Here is a 25286-nt window from a genome sequence, read left to right on the forward strand (position 1 = left end):
TAAAGTGTAGAAAATCAACATATTCATGAGAAGAAAAAGAAGAAGGAAAAGAAAATTCAAAAAATATAGGGGCTGAACCCTTATTCTTGTTATAGGAAAAGAAGAAAACATGTTGATTAGAAAATGTGTAGTAGTAGTAGTAGAAAATGTGTTGATTAGACAATATTTTAAGTTCTTCCTTACTTATTGGTTCAGGTTTTAAAGTCTTTGGGGGTTCAATACAGCATTTAGCAATGTTTATATTGATTAATAAAACCCTAACAAAAAAGAAAATAATAACAAGAAATTAGTATATAAACACACAAAATGAATATTTTAGTTTAATAGTGTTTATTTTATAATTATAATGTCAAAAAATAAAGAATAAAAAAGTATTTTATAATACATAGTACAAAACTTGCGATTAGGTGAGCCGAGCCTCAAAGGGTGCCTTATCACCTAAGTGTCGCCTTGACAACTATGAACTTAAGTTGTCTTGTGCTCTGGGTCAAATCTGGGTTTGGAAATGGGTGTGGAGCATCCATCCTATTAAGAGGATAAGACTTATATCTTAATAGAGTCTAGATCCAAATTAGATTTGAATAATCTCCTAATTTGATTAGGAGAGTGCTCCATAAGGAGATAAAAGAAGAAGAGAGCGAACCAGACTAGGAAACCACTCTCTTTTGTCTTCCAAGAAACCCTATCACGACCTAGGCTTTCAAGGACTGATAAAGATCAATTTTCTTCTGTTTTTTGCAAGAAAAATTCAGAGGAATTTCAGGCTCACCTTCCCTAGTTCGATCCAAGCAATTAGGTTGCAGTTTTGCTGAATCATTTTCACCTATAACACTGCACCATCTTCAGTGGAGGCTAATTTTAGGACTGATTTGGACATGAACTTTCCACCTTGGGATCTGCATTTGTGGTATCTATATCTGGTACACATCTCTCACTTTGTTCGGTTTCAAATTTGGTTCGGTTCAGTGCAAGACCAATCCTGAAAAATGCAGTTTTTCAAAACATAGGGAATTCGATTCCCAAAAGGATTAAAAAATTTTTTGAAATTTTGCCCAGCCATCTAGCATGGTTCAGCCATCCACATGATGGATCCTAACCCTTTAAACAGTTTGAAGCCTCTTCTCCTTATAAACCATTTGGATGATATAACTAAAAGATGGAAGAATTTTCAAGAATATGTCCTTGGAGGCTGAGGTGCTAAGGAAGGCTACAGTGAAGGCTCATTGTTGTCTATCTGTGCATAACAACTTTAGAGGATGTTCCTGATACTTCTCATTCGGTATACACTTTTTTGCACAAAGATAAGTCCTTTATAGTTTTCTGTTTTATTCTTTTTGCAGGGCTGAGATGCTGAATACCTCTGTATTGCTAGTTACCATAGACAGGCTATGCTTGTACTTTTCTTTAATACTCAAGATTAATACAATTTATCTTACCCTTGTCAAAAGATAGGAAAAATAATCTCTTAGTGTACTTCACTTCTAAAGACCAAAATTTACACACAATTGGCTTGACTGTTGGAGAAATTTTAGGATATTGCATGTTTATCTTATTCATGAATCTATCTTATCTGTGTGTGTGCTTGCAATTGTGAATTGTGCGTGTGCCTGTTCTTTTTTTTTTTTTTCTCTTTTTTTTTGTGTCTGTGTCTGCATTTTTGTAGCTTCTGAATAATATCCATACACTCCATATTCTCATGAGATCTTCTTTTCAGTTTAGCAGAAGCACTGGATATGCAACCTCCTGTAATGCCAGAAGATAGTCACACAACTCGGGTAACAACCGGAGAGGATGCATCATCTCCTGCTGCTGGAAAAGAATCTTCAGTTCTTGAGCCATTGTGGGATGATGAAGATACAAGGGCCTTCTATGAATGCCTACCGGATCTCAGGTTTGTTTTGGTCGGATCAGGCTTGTCAACTGGTAGTCTTAAATTTTAGCTGTTATGGCATGTTCCTGTTGGTCAGATAGTCTTAGATCTTATATTCTATTCAGAGCTTTTGTTCCTGCTGTATTGCTGGGAGAAGCTGAGTCTAAGATCGCTGAACAATCTTCCAAGACACAAGAGCAACCAACTGTAAGACAGCGAGAACCTGTTAATAGCATTCTTTTGTTTTTTCTTATAATAACTGTTTATATAATATATTGTATTACTATGCAGAATAGGGGATACAATCTGAATTAACTAAGCATTGTCCCAACTATATGTGGCCAGCTACATGAGCCCTGTTCTGCCATTACACTATGTTCAGTGCCACCTCGATTGTTAACTTGTGGGCTCTTAAATCGTTTTTGACTACTTCAACCTATGTCTTTAGTCTTTACTCTTTAGTCTGCCTCCAGTTCTTCTAGACCCTTCAGCTTGTAATAGATCATTTCTTCTAACTGGTGTTGTACATGGTCTTCTCTACAAATGACCGAACCATGTTAGGGATTGTTTAATAACGACTGATGGAGGCAGAAGGAATAGGGCATTCTTCTCATTGTTGACTTTAGGGTTTGGAGAGAGGTGGTTGGTACAACTAGATGTGTTGAGGAGATGACTTTGATATTGGCCGAGCAACAGTTACAAGAAATTGGTAGTAGGGTGTGGGAGATTTGTCCAGTGGATCGGAGGGAGGCAGAGGAGGTTCAATCAGAATCGTCGTCCAGTGGACTGGAGGGAGGGAGAGGAAGCTCAATCAGAATCTTTTTTTTTTTAATCAGTGCAGAATCTTTTTTTTATTGAAAAGTAAAAGGAGGCATTTCATTAAACAAAAGAAAGAAATACAATCCAGGAGGTGACAAGATGGCACCTCACCATAGACAACAAGTCAACAACTTTAAAAACTACAGCAGTGAAAACTGAAAGGAACTACATATGAATTTCATGAACATCCCAAAAATTCCTCCCCATATCTGATTTACTAATTTGGGCAAATTCTGGGAGCACTGAAGTTCAAATCGCCACTAGTTTCTCAACCAGCCATGATTTACAAATCCTAGACTTTCTTCAAATCTTCTATTTCTGTCATTCCAGAGGGCCCAACAAACAGCAAAAGGGATGCAGATCCATATTATCTTTACTTTCGTCCTGCCTCTGATACTTGGCCAGGGCTGAGAAGAGTTCAGCTGTTGATCTTGTCTGAAATACTCCGACTCCTAGCAGTGAAGAATAGAAATTCGAAATAATGTTTGCAACCTTACAGGTGTAGTACGGATGGAGAACTGTCTCTTCATCTGAACTAAATAAAAACAGTAGTTGGCTGAGCTAAAGCTTCTTATCTTTAACTGATCTGCAGCTAATATGCTGTGCAAAGTGACCGACCAAGCAAAGGGTTCCACTCTATGAGGAACTGGATTCCCCCAAACCCCTTCCACCTGATCTGTAACCATTTGATCTTTCACCAATGCCAGTAAAGAGACTCCAATCAGAAACTCTTCCTTTGATCAATATCTTGTTGGCGGGTAACAGTGGATTAGTTGCTCTGTGACCAAGTCTTTATAATAGGTAGCTGTTGAGGGATTGCTGGTTTTGAAGAAAAACCCAAGGAGATAGGTGAGAACTTGACGCCAAGTTTATTCAGCATGGAAGATAACCTGGTTCTGGTTGATGGAGTCCATGAGGTAGGTAGGAAAATATTGGTGAAAATGGCAGAGGAGCATCAGATGCGGGTAACCAGAAAGTGGTTTTTTTTTTTCCTGGAAGGGGAGAAGGTGGGGGTGGGGGTGGTCATTTCTAGGCTGGCCTGGCCTGCAATATATTTATATATTACATATCCAAATATTATAAAATGACACATGTAATATATTGTATATGATATTTATATTTATATAAATCATAACATATATTTTCTACCTATACTATATGTTATATTATATAAAATATTGTGCATATTAAATATAATGTATTTAAAGGCATAGGCCCAAAGCCCAGCCTAGCCTCAACCTAGCCTGGATGATCGGACCATGATCATAACCCCTAAGAGATGGTACTAGAAGCCATTTTCAGACACTTGGAGGAGAATGAAAGAAGAAAAGGGGGCTAGATGGTTGAAGGGGAAGAACTTAGGAACCGTGAGGCATTAAAGAAAAACAAATGACTGTGAGGTCATTAGGTGGGCACACCAGCATAGAGAAAAAGGAATTGATAAAAAAAGAGTTTAGATGCTAAAATGTCCCAAAGTTGATCTCAAGGAATATGAGGAGCAATTCCAGTAGCATTAAGGTGAGAGGAAGAGGTGGGAAGGGTAAAAATCAACTGCTGTAATGCTGTTGCAGACATATTTCAAGCAATTTTCTGATTATGGGAGTCTGGTGTCAGGTGTGTTATCAGGTTTAGACTCTTTTTAATCTTGATTGATTGGGGGTGGAGCCGTGGAGGAGTTTCATTCTTGTTTTGTCTTGGGGTGGGGCTTGTTCTTTCTTTGGCTGCCCAGGTTGCTCTTTGTAATTTTTTTACAGTTTGTTTTTATTTTTCAATAGTATTTTCTTTTGACTATAAAAAAAATAGATAAAGAGAATCTGCCTGTAAATCTGTCAAAATCTTACGATTTACGATACAATTCACGATTTGAATCATGAATCCCAAGGGTTTTGATTTGAGCCTTATGTCTGAATCCTTTTCTTTAAAAATCTTACAATTTTTGTTGAATCCTACGATTTGATTCATAAATCCTACGGTTTATGCCATTTTTGTTTATATTTTGTCAAGGGCAATTTGTTTGAAGGACCTTACTAGAAATTGATTTATTTATGTTATTTCAGACTTCTATTGTACAAATGGTAAGTTCTGTTGTTTTAGGTACATACATGGTTGATAGATTTGGATTTAATAGAATCAGTTTTCTGTTTCTATTTTGCCTTTTAGCATATCTATATTTAATTTTTCGTCAAGTTTTTAAAAATAAAAATAATCTTACAATTTATGATACGATTTGGTTCAACTTTTTTTTCTTTACAATTTACAATAGGATTATGATTTTCAGACTCCTAGATTAGCAAGCTATTGCTCCTTTGTCTCCCTATTGAGAACTTCCTTTAGACTCTTCTCTTTTGATTTTTTAATCTTCTTCTGATTTGGCATATGGTATCCTTTGTAAGGAGGAGAAGGGCCCATGCAAATGTTTAAGGATCTCTCAATGCTGCAAATTTTGATGGACCAAAGTGGTGTTGAGGGGCTTTAGAGATGCTAATGTGGATTGTTTCAGAGATAAGGCTAGGCTCTTCTGGTGGCTGGTAATGGGGACCCCTCCAGAACTAGATAACTTAAGCTCAACTTGAGTAGCTGCCAGATTGGTAACCTTTGTCCATTTGATATCGATGGGGTCAGCCAGGAATAGTGTTTTGAAAGCAATAGGCACAAAGCACAAGATAAGGTGGGCGCTTGAATGAAGCAAGGTGCAAAGTTTTGAAAAATTCAAAAGACAAACAAGCTTTAATACGAAAATGCAAATTTGAACTTTAAAAGAAACTAAATGTTTTATTAAAATACATAATATAACATATAAAACAAATTCAAATTCAAAGTGAAAGCAAATAAATATGGATCATACCAAAAAATCAAGAAATTAAATGTTTTTCTCAACATGTTTGTCTATCTCCTAGCATCAATTCAAGCAACTAGTGTGATGTCAAACACCTTGCCTTCCAGATTCTAGGAGGATAGGACCTTTATGGAGGCAGAAGGCTGATGGCTTGATGGTTTGGGTGCAAATGGGCAATACCTCGGATGTGAATTTTGGCATATATAAATGAGTCCAACCACGGTGCAGAAATTGCATAATTAACCAAAAAATAACCAATCACGTTAAAGATGTCACCTGTGATGTCTCACTTTATCATTGGTTCACTTTTTCTTTTTTTTTTTTTTTTTTGCTTAGTGCAGTTTCTGCACTGTAGATTTTGCCTACACATAAAGTAGTTTGTTTTGTGATTTCAGCAATTTGGTTGCAGTTCATTCTATTTAGTGTCAGGCATTAGAGATTAGTTTTATTTTTATTGCTTGTTTAGTGTGGAAAGTTTGCTACCTGAGATTCCATGTGCAACCACTAGGGCTTCAGGTATTCACAAGGTCATTGTTTTTTAAAAGTCAACAGATAATTACTGGTGCACACGTACCGACAAAAGGTTATTTAGAAGCTAATAACTACTTTAAAGGTTTAAAACACAAAACCATGTAAAAAGAACATTTAACATTTATAAAAGGTATGCACATGGATTGCTTTGCGCCTCAGCCCAGGTGTGCCTAGGCATTACCAGTCGTGCACCCTTTGAAAAGATATATGCATGGGTTCAAGTGGGGCACATGCCTTAAAATGTGCACCCAGGCATGCCTAAAACACTGAGAAGGATGGCTCAAATTTAGGTCTGTTTGTATTGCTATTAGAGCTTAGGTCCTTGCCTTGTTACTGGGTCTCAGACTTGTCTACTCCCCTGGTGCTTAGGGATTGATCATGGAGGGCAATTTAGTTATTGTTATAAATAGAAACATGCGTATAGAGTGCTTTGTATGCTATTTCCATTGTACCGCAGAGGCCCATGCATTTACATCAGGATTGGATACTTCCTCCTATTGACCAATTCTTTGGTGGATGAGCTCTTGGAGAGAAATTGCTTGGGATGATTTGTTCTTTGGTGCATTTTTCCCAGTGTAGTTGGTTTTTGGTTTATACTCTATAGTCTGTTTTTGAGTTTTATTCTCAAGAGCAGTATGCTCCTCTTGTATGCTCGCTTTTTTTTTTGAGCCTGGGCTATTTTGTCTAATTTTCTATTGTTTTGTCCTTTATTTTCTCTGCAATGATATTTGCTTCTTGTAAATCCATCTCTCTCTCTCTCTATATATATATATATATATACATATATATAGTAGATAAATAGATAGATATGGTTCTGACTCCGAGAATAAATGTTTTAATATTATTATTTCATTTCTGTATCATATACCTTGCTTGTTTATACCCTGTTAGAGTTATATATATATATATATATATATATATATTGACTGTACTGAATTATGGTGCAAAGGACTCAACATCTGAGGCTGATCAAGGTCATGTGGCACAAGATGGAGCAGAAGCTTGTGTAGATTCTGGACCTTCGCAAGATGGGAAATCTGATGAAAAAGTGAAGGGTAAAGAGGAAAGAGAGAAGGAAAAGACTAAAGATTCAGATAAAGACAAGGGAAAAGAAAAGGATTCTGAAAGAAAAGGAGAAATTGAGAAGGAGAAAATTAAAGGACTTGAAGGGACAAATTTGGATGCTCTATTGCAGAGGCTTCCTGGTTGTGTGAGCCGTGACCTTATAGATCAGTTGACTGTAATCACAGCCTGTGCTTTATTGGGTTCCTGTGCTATATTTATTATTTGCTTTCTATGAATCCTGCAGCATCTTCACTATGATCTTTCTTTGCAGGTGGAGTTCTGTTATCTAAACTCAAAATCTAATCGAAAAAGACTTGTTCGTGCATTATTCAATGTCCCCAGAACTTCTTTGGAATTACTTCCATATTATTCTCGGATGGTGGCTACACTGTCGACATGCATGAAGGATGTTTCTTCTATGCTCCTCCAGATGTTGGATGAAGAGTTTAATTTCCTGATAAATAAGAAGGTCTCTTTTGTAGTTCAACATGCAACATTTTGATGATTGTTACTTCATCTGTTCAACACAATGTTTTAAAAGCGCAAGGCGCAAAAAAAGCGCAAGGGCCAATTTGCGCCTGATGCGCAAGGCGAGGTGCGCACCTTTTTAAGAAAGGCACAAAATTACAAAAAAAAAGCTAAAAAATAAAAAAAAGAAAATTCAAAAAAATAAAAAAAAGAAAATTCAAAAAAATGCCAATTTTTTTAAAAAAGTTGCAAAAAATATTAAACATAATGTTAATAAAAAATGTAAACTTAAATTTTAAAATAAATGATTTAAAAAACTTATTATCCAAAATTAAAATAGATAAGCATAACATGTAAAGTGTATTCAAATGAAAATTTAAAAATAAAAGCAAACATATAAAGAATTTTCAAGCATGTAAAACCCACAATCTCTTTTTTTCCTTAATTGCATTGCTTCAAGTAGTTAATGTGATGTAAAACATATTGCATTCTTGATTCTACGAGTCGCCTTTGTACCACGCCCCTCGAGGCAAGACCGAACAAGTCTACGTTAGGGTCTGAAATTCTTATTTCTCACATAAAAAATAATGATTTTATAACTTTCATTGCCTTTTAAGAAGATAGACTTGCTTGGGCTTGCCTCGAGGGGTGTGGTCAGGGGTCCGGGGGCGGAGCCCCTGGTCCAGCCATTAGACTAAAAAAAACAAAAAGCGCAAAATTTTAAAAAGGCACACACGCCTGGGCTGAGGCGCAAGGTGCATTAGGCGCATGCCTAGGCGCCATAGGCACGTGCCTTTTGAAAGGGGTGCGCCTAGGACTTGGGCAAGGTGCATACCCCTAAATACGCCCCGCCTGTTCGCCTGAAGCGCGCCTTTTAAATCACTGGTTCAACATGTGATGCAATCAGTCTAATCTTTTCATTTATTCATGATTCATCTTCCATATTTCTTTCCATTCATGTTCTTGTTTTTATTATCGTGGTTATGATTATGACATGCTTCAGGATCAAATGAACATAGAGACAAAGATCAGGAACATAAGGTTTATTGGAGAACTATGCAAGTTTAGAATTGCACCAGGAGGCCTTGTATTTGGTTATTTGAAGGTAAGATAATGTTTGCTTGATAATGAATTCAACTTGAGAGAACAAATTGTTCTTGTTCTGGAAAACTGTTTCATACTGCATTTTTTTTTTCTGTTCGAGGTATAATGAGATTTGAGGTTATATATAGTTGTTTAAACCAAAACTATGTGTTTCTTTTCACCTGTTGAATAACAACTGTTGGAGGCATAATGAGATTCTGACTACAGAATCTTCTGCTTTAAAATATTTAACTTATTTGCTCTATATTTTGGAACTGGTATAGTCATGGCATCTTGGTTGTAATTGACTGGATATGAGATATTCATTTGGCCTATGGTGTTTGATGCATCATATTTAGAGAGCTAGGTGCTTTGGCTTCTAGTTTTCAAGTTTCAACATCTTGTTCAGATGGAGATTGTTAACACTAAAATATTGTTCAGATGGGTTTCTGCCTTTCTGGGTCTGCCAATTCCATAGCGGATTGACCAACTAAAGGTAGGATCGTTAGGAATGAGTTACATTGAGGTACTGATGTTATGGGATTGTCTATTGCCTTGTTATTGCTGTTTTTGTTATTGTTTTTATTATTATCATCATCATTGTTGTTGATTACCTCATCCCTTCTTATGCCAAAGAGTCAAAATTAGAAATTTTAAACAGAAAGGGGTATTTTGATCATTTTACATACTTCTGTGGGTTTGACCAGCAGCTCATTTTTTCTAATTGTAGTGTTCAAAATTTCAGTCATTCGTTAAGTTGTTCAGTGATTATTTTGTTTTCTTATAAGAATGGTAATTCTATGGATATTTTCCTAGTTTTTAATATGATTGGCCACCCCTAATCCATTTTAACGCTCCTAGATTCATTATTTATTCATTCCAGTTCTACACTAATTGGTACCAAAGCATGTAGTTATACATTCGATTGTATGCAAACTCATGATTTATCACTTTGTTCTCATGAAGTGGCCCATCCAGTAGGCCTGGGGTATCTCATATTCAGTTATATGGGTTTGGTAGAAATCATTCTTATTGGTTTGGAATTAATGACAATCAATTTTCTGACCAAGGATCTTTTGTGGTCTTATTTGAGAAGATCGTGGAAGAATTTAGATCTGATAATGTCTACATGAGCAATGTTTCCAAGAATGCAAGGAAAGGAAAACCAAAATTTGGGGGAGATAATCATGCACAAGTATTCTTTGATTGGTTAGTTTTATTGGAAGAATATGCTGATTAGTATGATATGTCTAATGAATAGAGGGTTGAAATTAATTGATAAAAAAATAGAGAGTTGAAATTGCACATAATAAGTTGGTGGCTAATGCCAATAAAGGGTAAAAGCATGGATGATCTTATTAGATGTACAAGCTGGCAACATATTGTTACTTGGGAGGAGATGAAGGAAATTAGGCAAGCAGTGTTTTCTATGGACAGATCCAAAGCTCCTAGGCCAGATGGATTCACCATGGATTTTTATCAAGACTGTTGGAATGTGGTAAGAGAAGACCTTTGTGCTGTGTTTAAGGAATTTGATGACAATAACAAAGTAAGCTTGGGATTTAATGCTACTTTCATAGCTCTAATCCCTAAGAAAGAAGCAAAAAATCCTAAAGATTTTAGGCCAATCAGCTTGGTGACTAGCATTTACAAAATCTTGGCTAAAGTGTTATCTTTGAGGATTAAAGTAGTGCTACCCTCCATCATTAGTCAAGCCCAAGGAGCATTCATGCAAGGGAGACAAATAACATATCAGATCCTAATAGCTAATGAGTGTGTGGAGGATATGAGAAAGTCTGGAAATCAAGGTTTTGTTTGCAAGATGAATTTAGAAAAGGCCTATGATTTGGTGGATTGGAGTTTTTTTATTAGAGGTCCTAGGGTGTTGTGGGTTTGGAGCTAGAGGGTGTAATTGGATAAAGGGTTGCATAAGTTCTTGCCATTTTTTGGTCTTGGTTAATGGGGTAGTCAAGGATTTTTTCCCAGCTTTTAGAGGATTAAGGCAAGGTGACCCCCATTTGCTTTTCCTTTTCACCCTAGTTGTAGATGTGTTCAGCGGTTTGATTTCTAAGGCAGACTTGGAAGGAGTAGTGAGAGGTTGGATGATAGGAAGGAACAGAATCAAGGTGACCCACTTACAGTTTGCTGATAACCTAATAATCTTTTGTGAAGGGGATGATAGGAGAACAGTAAGGCACCTTAAGTCTCTGATAAAACACTTTGAGAGAGTATCAAATCTGAAAATAAACAAGGATAAGAGTTGCGTGGTGGGTGTGAATTTGGATGAGAGGGCTATTGAGTCTGTGGCTGAGTGTCTAGGTTGTCCCATTTCCTCCTGGCCCTTATAGTATTTAGGTCTACCTCTAGGAGTCAACCCTAAGGAGAGCACCTTTTGGGCCCTGGTTTTGGAAAAGTTTGAGAAAAGGTTAGCCTCGTGGAAAATGAACTATATTTCGTTAGGGGGTAGAGTAACTTTACTGAAAGCTTCCTTAGCAAATCTGCTGATATATTACTTCTCTATGTTCAGGATTCCCGTTAGGGAGGCCAAGAAGTTGGAGAGATTAATGAGAAATTTTCTTTGGGAGCCAGGGGAGGAAAAAAAGGACCATTTAATAAACTAGGGAATATTATGTAGGAGGAAAGAGGAGGGTGGGCTGGGATTAGGGAACTTAGTTTTGAAGAATAAAGCTCTCTTAGGTAAATGGTTGTGGAGGTGGCCCTTAGAACAAGGGCTATGGCATGAGGTGATAGAGAGTATACATGGCAGTTCGGGAAATGGATGGGATGCTGGTGTATCCATGTTGGCAACTCCTTGGAAAGCAATTTAGAGTATCCTTCCTTTTTTCCTCAACTTTATCAGGTATGATGTCAATTCCGATCTTTCTGTTTTATTTTGGGAAAACATCTGGGTGGGCAATTTTGCCATTAAGGACAGTTTCCCTTCTCTTTATTCCCTTTCTTATTACAAGAATAAAGCAATCTCACATTTTCATCCAACATCTGTTTATCCTTCCTCTCTGAATTGGAACCATGGGTTTCGTCGGGGCTTGAGGGATCATGAGCTTTCTTGTGTTTCAGACCTTTTGTCTCTACTTGGAAGTGTCTTTCTGGACCCTCTCAGATCTGATGTAAGACTTTGGTCCCCTAATCCAAAAGGTTACTTCACGTGTGCGTCCTTCCAGCTAAGGAGATCTGGTCTAGACCTGTACCTCCTAAAATGATTATTTTCTGGTAGGAGGTGTTCTATAGGAAAATCAACACTTCAGACCTATTGCAGAAGAGAAGACCTTCCATGTGTTTGTCTTCTAACTGGTGTGTACTTTGCAGGGCTAATGGTGAGGATTGCTTTCACTTACTTTTAACCTGTTCCTTTTTTGATGTTATTTGGAGCTGGATCTTTGCCTTGTTTGGGTGCAGGTGGAATTTGACTACAACTGTAGATCAGCTCTTTGACCCTTCCTTCTTTGTTTAGCCCACAAAAATTGGTAAAACAATGTGGAGATGCATTAGAGCTGCTGCTTTGTGGACAATTTGGGAGGAAAGAAATGCGAGGATTTTCCAAGAGAACGAGAGAAATATTCAGAACGTAAAGGATTGCATTTTGACCAGGACAATCCATTGTTTCAGATCATTGGAATCCTTTAAAATATACTCCTTTGATGACATATGGAGGAATTGTATAGTTGTGGCTGGTAGCAGTACTAGGAAGAGCAGGGTACCATCTGTGTGGGTGCCTCCTTCTGAAGGCTGAACAAAGCTGAGTTTTGATGGTAGCAGCCAAGGAAGTCCAGGTCCTTCAGGGATAGGAGGGGTGCTGAGAAATAAAGACAGCAATATCTTAGCTTTGTTCTCAGGCTCCGTGGGTATTGGAGACTCTATTAGAGCTGAGCTTCTAGCGGTGGTACAAGGTATTCGGATTGCAGATCAGTTAGGAGTTCAGAAATTACTTATTGAAGGAGATTCCAAAGTTGTGGGTTGGTTAAAATATCCAGATTCGGTTATTTGGTGCTACAGGGACATTATGAGGAAAGTTAATTTGTTTTCAAGGAACATGACTGTTATTTCTCAGTGGGTGGGTAGAACAGCTAATGCCATTGCGGATGGGTTAGCTAAGCAAAGGGGTATCAAGGGAACCTTTATTCTGGGCAGCTCTGTAAACTTTCATTTCTGAGCCTGATGTAGTACTTTGTTGTTGTTGAGGAGAGGTACCAGCTCATGCCTCTCCTCGGGCAATCTGTATTGTAACATCACTTTGTTTCCTTTGAATAAAATACCATTCATTTATCAAAAAAAAAAATCTACCTATCAAGAAATGTCTACAGAGTATATGGATATATTTGGATAACTAGCCATTCATTGTGATATAATCTAGCATCAGGCAAAGATTGGCTGATGTTTCTGTAGTCCTTGAGGTGGAACAGGATTTTGAGTAAATTGAAGATGCCATAGGTGATGAGTGATGACTTTTGAGATTCCGGACGATTATTGCATTTTCAGCACGGCTACACTGATCTTAAAGATGGGAGTGAAACCAAAGAATCCAAGGTCCAATCTACAATAACCATTAGACACTGAAAATCAAGAAGTTGCAGGTCAGGTTCATGTTGAAATTGCTGAAATTGAAGGTCACCTGTGCAGTGATGAAGAGGATTCTTTCCCTGAAGATAGGGTCTGCAGATCGGTTTCTCCCCTCAAAGTCTCTTTCTTTTTATGGGTGGCAGTATTGGGCAAGTGCTTAACAGTTGACAACTTATCAAAGAGAGGTTTGGTGATGGAACTCAGTGGATGTGTGCTATGTAGCAATAATTTGGAGGGGGTGGAGCATCTTTTCTTGCATTATATATTCACTTGAGAGATATGGATGAAATCTCTGAGGGTGTTTGGAGTTCAGCCGTGTTTCCTGATGGACTTGATGGTATTGCTAAGTAGCTGGAATGTGGGTGGTTTGCAAGGAAAGGAAGGATTGCATGGAGGGTAGTGCCAGCAGCAATGCTGTTGTCAATTTGGAAGGAAAGCAACAGGAGGCTTTTTGAAGACAAGTTCAATTCAGAAGATATAGTTTTAAAAGGCAGTTGGGGTAGGATGTACTCATGGGTGGCGATACACAAGTTATTCAAGAATATACCTTATAGCTCTTTTTTATCATAGAAATCTTTTTTGTATTCCAATAAAAAAATAGAAATCTTTTTGTATGAATTTATGAATAATTGTTTTTTGGGATGTACAAAGTTAATCTTGCCTTGTCCAGTACCTTACTGTGCAAGATCTGTATACATGTTTTGTTTATTTAATGAAATACTTTACCCTTCTCTCCAAAAAAATGCTGAAAAGAAATATCCTAATATTTATGATCAACTTTTTTCTTTTTTGATCAATAACAGGAGGATTTCATTAATGAATAAAAAGATAAGACTTAAATACAATGGTGGGGGGAGGTAAACTCTCTTAACCCCCAAAGAGAAAATGACAATGTAGCTCAAAACAGATAATTTATTCCCACCCTTAGTTAGGAAAGTGTGTCTGCAAATGAATTGGCACATCTTTTAACCCACTGCAGTTGCACTTCTGTTACCTGAGTTAGACACTTGAGTTAGACACTTCTGTTGCACTTCTGTTACCTGAGTTGATATATGTCCATAGCCCATCATCTTCTTTCCCTAACCATCCTATTACCACTTTTGAATCTCCTTAGATGATCAGCCTGTTAGTTCCTTGGCCTTTTTCAAGGCCAAAATTTCTGCTCTCAGTGAGTCTCCAATACCAATTGGATCTGAAAACAGAGCTAAACAGAACCTTCCTCCAACCTAAAAACACCAGCAACCCCTCAAGGCCTTGGATTAACTTCACTGCTGCCATCAAAATTGAGTTTGATAAAGCCTGTGAAGGTGGAGACCAAGAAGCTTGAGCAATGCTTCTGCTTGGAGCTGAGGCTGCTACTTCCTGCCAATTATTCAAAATGGTCTCTATGGGAATGTCAACAAACATCTTGACTGTTTTTATCCAATGGGCCACCCTAAAAGTAATCACTTCTATGATTTCCTCTCAACTTTTCTCCTTTTCAGCAAATATTCTTTGTTACCTTTCTTCCCAAATTGTCCAACAAGCCACTGCTCTAGTACACCTCCGCAGGAATCTTCCCCTCTTCTTAGTCCAGCTACCGACAAAATAGTTGAAGAGGTGTTGTATGCTTGATGGGTGAGTCCACCTGCAACCGAACAGAGAAACCAACCCAAATAGAATAAACAATGGGGCAGGAGATTAATAAGTGGTAACAAGATTCACCATTGACTTTGCAGAGTACACCAGTTAGGAGACAAGCACCAAAAAGGCTTCTTTTTTTGAATTTGATTGCAAGTGTTAATTCTTTTCAAAGCTATTTCCCAGCAAAGTGCCCCAACCCTAGGTGGAATCGGTTTCCCCCACACTTCTTTAGCAGGAAAGGGAAGTCCAGGACTATGAGAAGGTTATGGTGGTTGAACAAGGTGAAGAAGTTAAAACACAAGGTACAAATGTGTTGGATATGGCAGAAGAGATTATTATGGAAGTAACTAATCAAAAAAAAAAAAAAAGGAAGCACGTCAAATTTTACTACATAAGTTCAGCCAGAGCCAGTGCCAATTTTGTACAGTGAGATGGTGATTCCTATGCTGAATATTAAAGGCAAAGTTTCATTTGTTGCAATTGAAATTTCACATTCAAAGGATTATCTAAAGGAACAAATGGAAGAATCAAAAGGTTCTTTTCTAATGATTTAGTGAAGAAATCTATGGGTGATATCATTTCAGACATGCATTGCTCTGAAGGTTCTTTGAGTCATGTACAGGAGATCCACACTAGAATCCAAGCTTGTTGAAGCTGCTTTAGGAATTTTCATGATTATGGTTCATTCTACCATTAGATTGAGCAAGACTTAATGCTCAAATTCTTTCAAACTGAATTGTGAACCGAGGGAGAACAATGCATGAACCCAAGAGTTACAATTGGAATTTTTTTTTGTATTCTTCTAATTCTAGGAAGCAAGATATTTTGGTCATTTTACTTGTCTGTGGTCTGGCCTAGTAGTTTGATTTTTAGTTATAGTTTGTGTTTAAAGTTTTGGTGTCACTGGTCAAATCGATTATGAGTTATGTTGTTTTCTTATGATTAGTGGCAATTCTATAATTTTTATTTTTCCTAGTTCTAGTAGGATTTGCACCCCTGTAGTCTCTATATATGCTACTTTAGAATTAAAAGCAAGAGACTGATATTTGTAATGATATTTTACCGACTTTTCTACATGTTGTGCTTATGGTGAGTGATTCCCTTGAACCCTAAAGTGATTCTAGGCGCCTATTGATTGGTTCCAGGTTCTACCTTGTTTATCTATCTTCTCTTTAATCTGTAAACAGCCATCAACAGGCCATAAGTTCTTCATCAAATGGGTTCAAACAGCATCATTATGGACTAAAAATTGATTTAAGTATATTTATTCTTCAATTTAAACCAAAACTTGATTTTTTTTGCTATTTCTGTTGTTTTGTTCCAAGCTATCTCCAATTTCTCCAATATTTGGATGCTCCCTTAGATATTCATAACATTTTGGTCCACCAAATCTCATCTTAAAACTCCATCTGGAATGCTAAATTTCATAATTTTCAAGTTTTCTTTAAACACCAAAATATTCATTCTTTTGTGCTAGACATACTCTGATACACACCAAACTTGGTTGTACTTTACGTCCATCTAGGACAGACTCACAAGCTAGATTTCATTGCAAAGTTCCTACTCCTATTTCCTCAATTCAAAACCTTTTACAATTTCGGGACAATCATGCAATTGTTGCAATTATGTCCTGAGACCCTTTAACCTATTCGTTCTCTACATATAGTCTTAAAATTATCTCCTAACCCTCATTGCCACTCTAGTCTTTTCAAAAATCAGATTATTTGCTTCAGCCTTCAAAAACTTCCTCCATGTTGACTGCTGCTCAAACTCCGTTTTCTTTTCCCTGCCTATAAATCACCGGTTGTATTGGAAGCTTACCTACTGAATTTACAAAGACATGCATAAATACACACTATCATATTCATACACCAACAGATTACATATAATAACGATATGTAGACATCATATTATAGTAATATTTTACGATAACCGCCCTTTATTATCATCCTCCCTCCTTGCCGCTCAAATAAACATACTTATGTGTATAAGTCAATATATGTATCATACATAATGTACACTAATAAATAATTATAAGCATAATACATCACGTTTGGATTGCCCGATCCAACCTAACCCTGTTTTCTTTAGGTTGGGCTGGCCCAGCCAAAGTTGCACCCCTACTACGCAACACTTGCTTACGGGAATGCAATGTCTTTGTGATGTTTCATTTAATAAGAAAGAATTCAATATTTAGTTTAAACTTTAGAATGCCGATAGCATTTGCTTACAGGAGGGCAACTTTTTTTTATCAGGCATGTTTAGATGATTTCACTCATCACAACATTGATGTTGCTTGCAATCTTCTTGAGACATGTGGACGTTTTCTGTATCGATCTCCTGAGACAACAGTGCGCATGGCAAATATGTTGGAGATACTGATGCGCTTGAAAAATGTAAAAAATTTAGATCCTCGCCATAGCACCCTAGTAGAAAATGCTTATTATCTGTGCAAACCACCTGAACGATCAGCTCGAGTTTCTAAAGTTCGTCCACCTTTGCATCAGGTATATCTCACTTTCAAGTAATGTATTTATGTTTGACTTTATTCAAAATTTGATTATTTAAAATTGGGGCCTTCGAGTATGTTGTATCCTGTGGTATAACGGACCCATGCATATATTATATTTTGGATTAGATTATTCATTCCCATTTATGTTGTATCCTGCAGTATATCAGAAAACTACTTTTCACAGACCTTGATAAGTCCACTATTGAGCATGTGCTGAGGCAGTTGCGCAAGCTTCCCTGGAGTGAATGTGAAGACTATCTTCTGAAATGCTTTATGAAGGTCCACAAGGGAAAGTATAGTCAAGTTCACCTGATTGCTTCACTTACTGCTGGTCTGAGTCGCTATCATGATGAATTTGCAGTGGCAGTTGTTGATGAGGTTCACTCTTTTCCTCCTAGAATTGTATTGACATCATAGCATGCCCTCTATGAACATGATTCTTATTAGGAGAAATGAATTATTTTTGTGCTTATCAAGTGATTCTTTTCCTTGTTCCATGCGAACTGTTTAACACTTAAGTCATTTCTTCTGGTTGCAGCAATCTAATAGTTTGTTGGTGCAAATTTACCATATATTAAAAATGATTTCAAGAATATAGCTGTTGGAGGGGGGGGGGTCAAAATCAGATTTTTGTTTTATGTATTTGTAGACAATAGGGGGGCATTTTACCCCTTTTTTATATTGTGTGTGGGGGTTCAACCTATTTGTTTGTTTTGTCTACTTATAGTTTACTTACATTTAAACAGTTCATTGGTTAAGTAGTTTGGAATTTTCAGAATTGTAATTTCAAGTTTTCTTAGATTTTTTAAGTAGTTTAGCTGACCCTTTAGAGTGGTGTATTGGATGTCTTGCCCCATTATGGGTTTGCAGGTTGTGTCTCAGTTGGCACTGTCAAGTAAGAGATAATCAAGGGTTTGGAGTCTGCCACCTCCAAATCAACTCAAGTTAAAATTGAATGGGTGCATCTTGGGTAATCCATCTATTTCTGGGATTGGTGGGGTTTTTGGTGGTAGCATTTTTTACAGGACCTATTAGGTTCGGGGACTTTCCAAGAGTAGAGCTGTTAGCAGTCCTATATGGTGCAAGGTGACTCTTGTACAATTAGTGGGCTGGCTTAGAAATGTAGGTGAAGGAACTTGGCAATACTGGCAGACCTTGAGAGAAATCAAGAGCAAAGCATGACAAGTTACAGCCTCAATTGGCTGGACACCTAGATCAACAAACTGCATGGTTGATTCACTTGCAATACAAGGGGCAAGAGGGGGGGATGTATTGAGGGGTTACAAATGGAAATTGGTTGTAATAGATGTAAACCGTGATAGACGGAAGCAGGCGATTATCAGTCCTGAAAAGGAAGAAGACACTTCTACATAAATCATTGCAAATTCTACACATTTCTCCATTAAAAATGTAAACATTACCAACAAAAAAAAGGAGATTTGATGACTCTAGATGTAAGCTAGTGAATTGGAGATTATTTTCTACTTGTGTGACATTTAATAAGTGATCCCCATTGACCTAGAGTGATTCTAGAAATTTGAGGATTTTCATAGACCCCCCCCCCCTTCCCAAGATACGTGTTTTCTCAGTTTCCTTAAATTGTCAACTCTTACACAGTTCCTCTGGACACAAACTTCTCTCTCTAAATCATCTTTATCAAACCTTGGAGCAAAGCAATTTTGGTTCAGCCATCTACTGTATTTTAGGTTTGTTTTCATCCCTTTGAAACTCTTAGTTTTCAAATTATATCATTTCAAGAACTCGCATCCTTTTGTGCCAAACCAATCTGAGAACTCTTCTTAATTCAATCCCATTCTTTAGTTACCACAGTACATACTCCTTTAAAACAGTTTGAATAGATTCGGTTCCAAATATTTATTTATTTATTTATTTTGTTTTTGCCTCAAAAAAAATTCTGCATATTGCTCCAATTTCAATCCCAAATTATCTTCCTAATCAAACTATACAGCCCTATAACCCTAGATAATCTGCCTCTAGCTCTACAGACCTAAACCCTAGATTTGAAATCTTGGAAACATTAATTCTTTTCAGTTTTCGATTAAATTTATTACCACTCCAGCCTTGTATCATATGAGTCCAACATCAATTGGTGTCAAAGCTATTGGACCTACATCAGTAGCCCAAGATGAAAATGCTTTGAATTCTTCTACCTAGAGCATGGCATTCACTATTTCCTCTTTGTCACTTTTATCTAAGTTATATTTCTACCAGGTATACTAATTTTTATATGTAAGTTGGCTTGCCTTTGTTTCTCATAAATCATAATATGATAGTATGCTTTGTTTTGGCACTAGATGTGATGATAGTATGCTTTGTTTTGGGGATATATGTGTGCATGTGTTTATTTTTAACACTTAAGGATTCATGCAGCTTAAGCAAAATATTGCAATAAGGCTCAAAATGTGATGATGATGTGTTTTGTTTTTGGGTTAAAATAGTCAATATTTTTTACTGACATTGTTACAATCACCTGCCTTGACTATTTTAGGTTCTGGAGGAGATCAGGTTGGGGTTGGAATTAAATGACTACGGGATGCAGCAAAAGCGCATAGCTCACATGCGTTTCTTAGGAGAGCTATACAACTATGAACACATAGATTCATCTGTTATTTTTGAAACTCTTTATTTGATTCTTGTCTTTGGCCATGGGACACCAGAGGTATGGGCTTATATCCTTGTTTGTAATCACAACTTGAAATTCATTTAGAATGCCTCCTAAAACTAAACCTTCAAAATTTAACAATGTTCATTCATAGAAGACTTCACTAGTGTAGCTTTGTCTTTTAGAACTTCATTCTGCATGTCTGATGGATAATATGGGCAATGCATCACTGAATTTCATGTTGTATAAGCCTGAAGGAAGAGATGAGGTACATGTAAAAGTATATAGAAGAAAAAGTAAATATAGAACTAGTCCTTTAAGAGTTGGAGAAGAGAGTGAAAAAAAAAATACAATTCAAAGGCATTTTAGTTAGAGGGAATTGTGAATAGAGAAGTGGAAGTGAATAAAATAATGGGTTTGTTCTTTTGTGTGGGGGTGGGGGGGAGTTTCACCCTAGAATTTTGATCTCTCCCAAACCCAACAAGCCATGATGGCCTTGAGCCTTTGCTCCTCACCCTCGGGAACCAATTGGAACCTAAACCTCAGAAGGCCTTAAGAGAGGCAGAGATTGCTGAAATAACAAACTTGCTACTCTCTAGGTGAGATCTACATCTCTCTTGCTACCTCTGACCAAAGGATTTAGAAACTTAATCATGCTAGCAAGTTCTCCACTAACAACTACTTCAAGGCTCTAGTGTCGGAAGATCAGGGCTCACCTTTTCCACTATGTTTGTCCTCTTTGCCTTAGTAACGGAGAGACAGCTGAACACCTTCTCCTTCATTGTCCTGTCACTAGGGGTGGATTCGAGCTGAGCCGAGCCGAATACTTGGGCTATTTGAGCTCAACTCGCAGGATTAGTATCAAGCTCGAGCTCGGCTTAGTTCATAGCTCACAAGTTTGAGTTCAGCTCGACTATAAGCCAAGCTTTTTTTTTTTTAAATAAAAATTATATAGCTCATGGAAGGCTCGGCTTGTGGCCACCTCTACCTGTCACGAGGAAGGTGTGGTGTTATTTCCTCAACTTAGTGGGATACAGCTGGGTGTTTCTGGAGTAGGTGGTGGACCTCTTGTGGCAATGGAAAGGCAAAGGATTAGGAAAAAGACCTAATCCTAATTTCCAACATTATTTTTTATGTAACCTTTGGGTGGTTAATTCAGGAGTTTTCAAAGGCTTTTCTTTAAATGATCTTCAAAGAAATATAGTAGGAGTCCCATACTCCTCCCCAAGGACTGATACAACCAATAGATGTTATACTAGAGAGGATGGGCGAATATCAGTTGGGCTTTCAGTGGTTCGATTGGGAGGGCAGACTCTACAAAGGCAGAGAGGTCTTGGCTGCGCTGACAGGAATTTGGTTTGCCAAATGGTTAGACTTGTCCTCTCTAACCATTGAAGGTGATTCTACAAATACTATAGCATGGTTAAGGGAGAAGGAAAGAGGGCCTTGGAGGCTAGCACACTTGCTGGCTGAAGCCAGAGATATCTTGGACTCAATGAATGTGAAGCTGGTTTGAATTCCTATGGAGCTAAACACTTTTTTTTTTGATAAATGATTAAGCATCCCTTTAAGAGGTGTGAGTTGCAACCTCCCCTAAATTTAGAACAAAAGAAACAGATTAAAGCAAGTTACAGCTGAGCCCAGTAAAGTATCCCTATTGTCCCAGTGTACTCTTACATTCATGTCCCTTGTATACCATTTAATTTTCTTGATTTCGTTCCTGTAAAATCAGGGAACAGAATTTGTAGTCATCCCACCACCACCTTGGAATCTCCTATTATCAAATTTACTAGGCTAAGCTGGTGAGCAATCTGAATTACTTGTAATGCAGCAAGCAGTTCCGCCCTAGTAGAATCTCCTTCCCCCACCGGTCCCAAGTAAAGTGTCAAGATGTTCCCAACCTTGTTTCTCACAACCCCACCTACACCTAACCTTCTGAGAACTGCTATTTGCTATCTCCGTCCAGTTTCTCCAAAGATTGACAAAGGAAAACTGATGAAAACAGTCCACAATTTTTTACCAATGTATCACCCTGCACTTCACACACCTTGATTTCTTGTACGCTTCTTTCCTTTTTCTGAAAAATTCTTGCATTTCTCTCTTCTTAAAGAGACCAAATCAAAGCTGCTCTTGTAAGCCTCCACATTATCCTTCCTCCTTTTCTGGCCCACACAAAGGTAGATGGTTCAAATAACAAACGTAACTCTGAAGGGAGATTCCACCTGCACACAAACAAAGAGAGCAACTAATCCCACAATTCAGCAACAAAAGAGCAGGAAATAGATAGGTGAAAGCAATCTTCTCCATTAGATTTGCAGAGAGTGCACCAATAAGGGGATAAGCATTGATTGGGTCTCCGGTTTTGCAGATTATCCAAGGTGTTTACCTTCCCATAGAAAATTTCCCAACAAAGAGCATTAACTTTAGGGGAATAGACCTACACCAAACTAACTCTTTGAGTGTCTGATTTCTGTGTACATCTCCTCATGTACCTTTCTTATTTCGAATAAAGTTAACCTTTTCTCAAAAAAAAAAATAAAGACCTACACCAAACTTCCTTGATGGGAAACGCTTGAGGGTCAGGGGATTGACAAAGAAACTTGAAGAAGAAAGCACACGAAAAGAATCCCTTAGGGTTAGGAGACCACACGTCTGGGGAAAGGGGATCCAAACAGATATTATGAAGAGAAAGCAAGAGCTCAGTCACAGCAGCACACTCTTCTGCCCTTAATCCTCTATGAAAGCCAAAAGTCCCAATTCAGACCCAAGGGAGCTAAACACTGTTACTGATAGCCTAGCAAAGTCGGGCTTTTAGAGAAAATTTGTTTACTGACAGTTATTTGCCTTTGTAATTCTGCCTCAACATCTTCAGGCTGCTGTACATCATCTCATGTACCCTTTTTTAGTCTCTTTTTAATAAAAGTTAACTTTGCTCAAAAAAAGAGTCAAGAAAGGTATTTAAAGAATTGGAGGTGAAAGATTGGAAAAAAGATGGATTGAATAATGAAGTGGCCGGGTTCTATTTAGGGTTTGACTTTCAAGGAGTTACAAGAAAGACTGAAATTTTCTAGAGTTGAGGATGATGACAAAGAGGGTGCAAAGGTGGTTGCAAATCAGATAGTGGAGAAGAATGCAGTCTTCAAGTTAGAGAGGCTTAATGGAAGTTCTAAGGAGCCAAAGGAGTGTAAGAAGACTCCTACTGCAGTAAGACGCTTTAGAAGTCCAAGAGTCATTAAACTGTTCAGGTCTCAAAAGTTTTTGCCAGACCAAAGGGGAGTTTGTTTGGGATTGGGCCTTCAAGAGGGTGAGAAAACAAGATTTCCAAGAAAAGCAAAGAAATTTCGGTTCAAGCTGGAGGAGAAGCTATGTAATTAAGTAGTTTTATCTTGTGCTGTGATGGGGTCAAGAATTACGAGGATTGGGTCAAGAGGTTTATCTGGAGGTTGAAGTTGCTGTAGGATGGATGGGTGTCGGTGGTTGTTTGGATGTAATCAGTGGTTTTTTTTATGGGTAGGAGAGGTGTTTTGGAATGCTTCTTTGATGGTAAAATTGAGGGTTTGGTGTAAGGTCTTTATTTTCTTTCCTCTGGTGATTTCTGGTCACCTTTCTTGTACCTTCTTTTTACTTTTAATGAAAAATTTTTATTACCAAAAATATGTTTTAAAAGATGTATAATGCTTAAGCTTCATGTTCATTCACTTTTTTGAATTAATCAAATCCATTTATCTACTATTAATTTACTACAAAAACAGCTGTGCTAAAGCCTAAACGCAATGCAAGTATGATGTCTTCGTAACCAGAAAAACAAGCAAAACAGAGCTACAAAATGATGGGAACTTGAATCTGTATATCCATACACGAAAATGCCAGTTAATATTTGCTTTCTGGCCCACTTTCATACTGAAAAAAGAGGTGAGGTATTGAATGATTGGTTGTATCAAGAAGTAATTAAAGGGGATTGATTTGAGCATATCCAATTTTTGATAAATGAGGCACATCCCTAGTAAAAAGAAAAAGAAACTACAATTGGTTATGATAGAAAAAATATAATGATTAGGGATGTGCTCTGTTTGTAAAAAATGGGTTGTGCCCAAATTACTTGCAGTGCAGCATATGGTCACAAATTAGTGGAGTCGTCAATACTGATTACATTGCAGGCAAATAGCTCCCAAATCCTTCAATGTAGAGGGTATCACCCAATGTTGTTTCCTGATAACAAGGGTCTTGGGAGGGGTGGACTAGATATGAACCTGATCTTTGGCATTTTTTACACAAAGTGGCCACTCTCAGACTTGAACCTGTATTTTCACAATTGTTAGAGATTTTACAAGTGCACCAAGCAATGACCCTCTCCAAATCACTTCAACATGCATAAGAGAGATTTTTTGGTGATTAAAGCCCAAGTAAGATTTTTGGAACCACTAAACACATTAAAAATCAATATTAATTTAAAGATTGTTATATCATCTTCCGGTTCAATGTTTGATATCTTCAAATTTATTAGAAATGCATGATTGGATTAAGCAATAGTCTTGATTTGCATAAGATGCTTGCACTTCGATCAGATCCCACAACTTAGGACAAGGTGGAGATGTGGGATTCTATCTGAATGCATGCATATGCGGATATACTCTTGCACATTTTGATGTTAAATGTAGGACAAGGTGGAGAATTTGATGTTTGACACATTTAAAAAATTTTAACCATTCATGTAGATTTGCCTATGGGTCAATGCATTGGCAAAATACCATGCTTTGTAAGTAGTACATGTATTGTCTGCTTCTATTAGGAATGATTGATGTCAGTGCAAGTGTTTGTGTCTCATCATTTGGTGTACAAAAGTGCAATTTATGGTAAAGTCTGAGCATTCAAATTTGTTTTTTTTCCCTTGGGTACTGCTTCCCTAATGGCTTTCTAAGTCTTCTCCCATCATGTTGTTTACTCAACTAATAATTTGCCTATTATGTGTGATCTGATGGATAATTGCAATTTTTCCTTTTTTTCCTATTCTAAAGCAAGATGTGCTCGATCCACCGGAAGATTGTTTCCGCATCAGGATGGTCATTACGCTTCTGCAGACATGTGGGCACTACTTTGACAGAGGTTCTTCCAAAAGGAAACTTGACAAATTCTTGATATATTTCCAAAGATACATTCTCAGCAAAGGTTCAATACCTCTTGATATTGAGTTTGACCTACAGGTTAGAGGTGCTACTTTGTTATTACTAGGTCTTCTATATGTACCTTTTATAGAATCGTGTTCTCTTGCAGCTAGACT

At 37.4% G+C, this 25286-nt stretch overlaps 1 protein-coding gene across 4 annotated transcripts in view; it reads left to right on the top strand.

Annotated features, from left to right (window-relative positions):
- Positions 1–25286, top strand: part of LOC148868281 (regulator of nonsense transcripts UPF2) — a 47424-nt gene that overhangs the window by 20400 nt on the left and 1738 nt on the right. For 2 of the 4 annotated variants that reach the window (XM_088973194.1, XM_088973195.1), the window contains exons 8-16: positions 1715–1891; positions 1996–2077; positions 7006–7296; positions 7393–7590; positions 8593–8694; positions 17129–17380; positions 17545–17763; positions 19895–20065; positions 25024–25209. In XM_088973194.1, coding sequence (XP_088829320.1) covers positions 1715–1891; positions 1996–2077; positions 7006–7296; positions 7393–7590; positions 8593–8694; positions 17129–17380; positions 17545–17763; positions 19895–20065; positions 25024–25209 — 1678 coding nt within the window. The remainder of the gene's footprint in view (positions 1–1714; positions 1892–1995; positions 2078–7005; positions 7297–7392; positions 7591–8592; positions 8695–17128; positions 17381–17544; positions 17764–19894; positions 20066–25023; positions 25210–25286) is intronic. The other 2 variants (XM_088973196.1, XM_088973197.1) reach the window with 2 other exon arrangements.

Source organism: Nelumbo lutea, chromosome 2 (assembly GCF_056320005.1).
Source record: "Nelumbo lutea isolate HS-2025 chromosome 2, American lotus-T2T, whole genome shotgun sequence".
NCBI classification, from domain to species: domain Eukaryota; kingdom Viridiplantae; phylum Streptophyta; class Magnoliopsida; order Proteales; family Nelumbonaceae; genus Nelumbo; species Nelumbo lutea.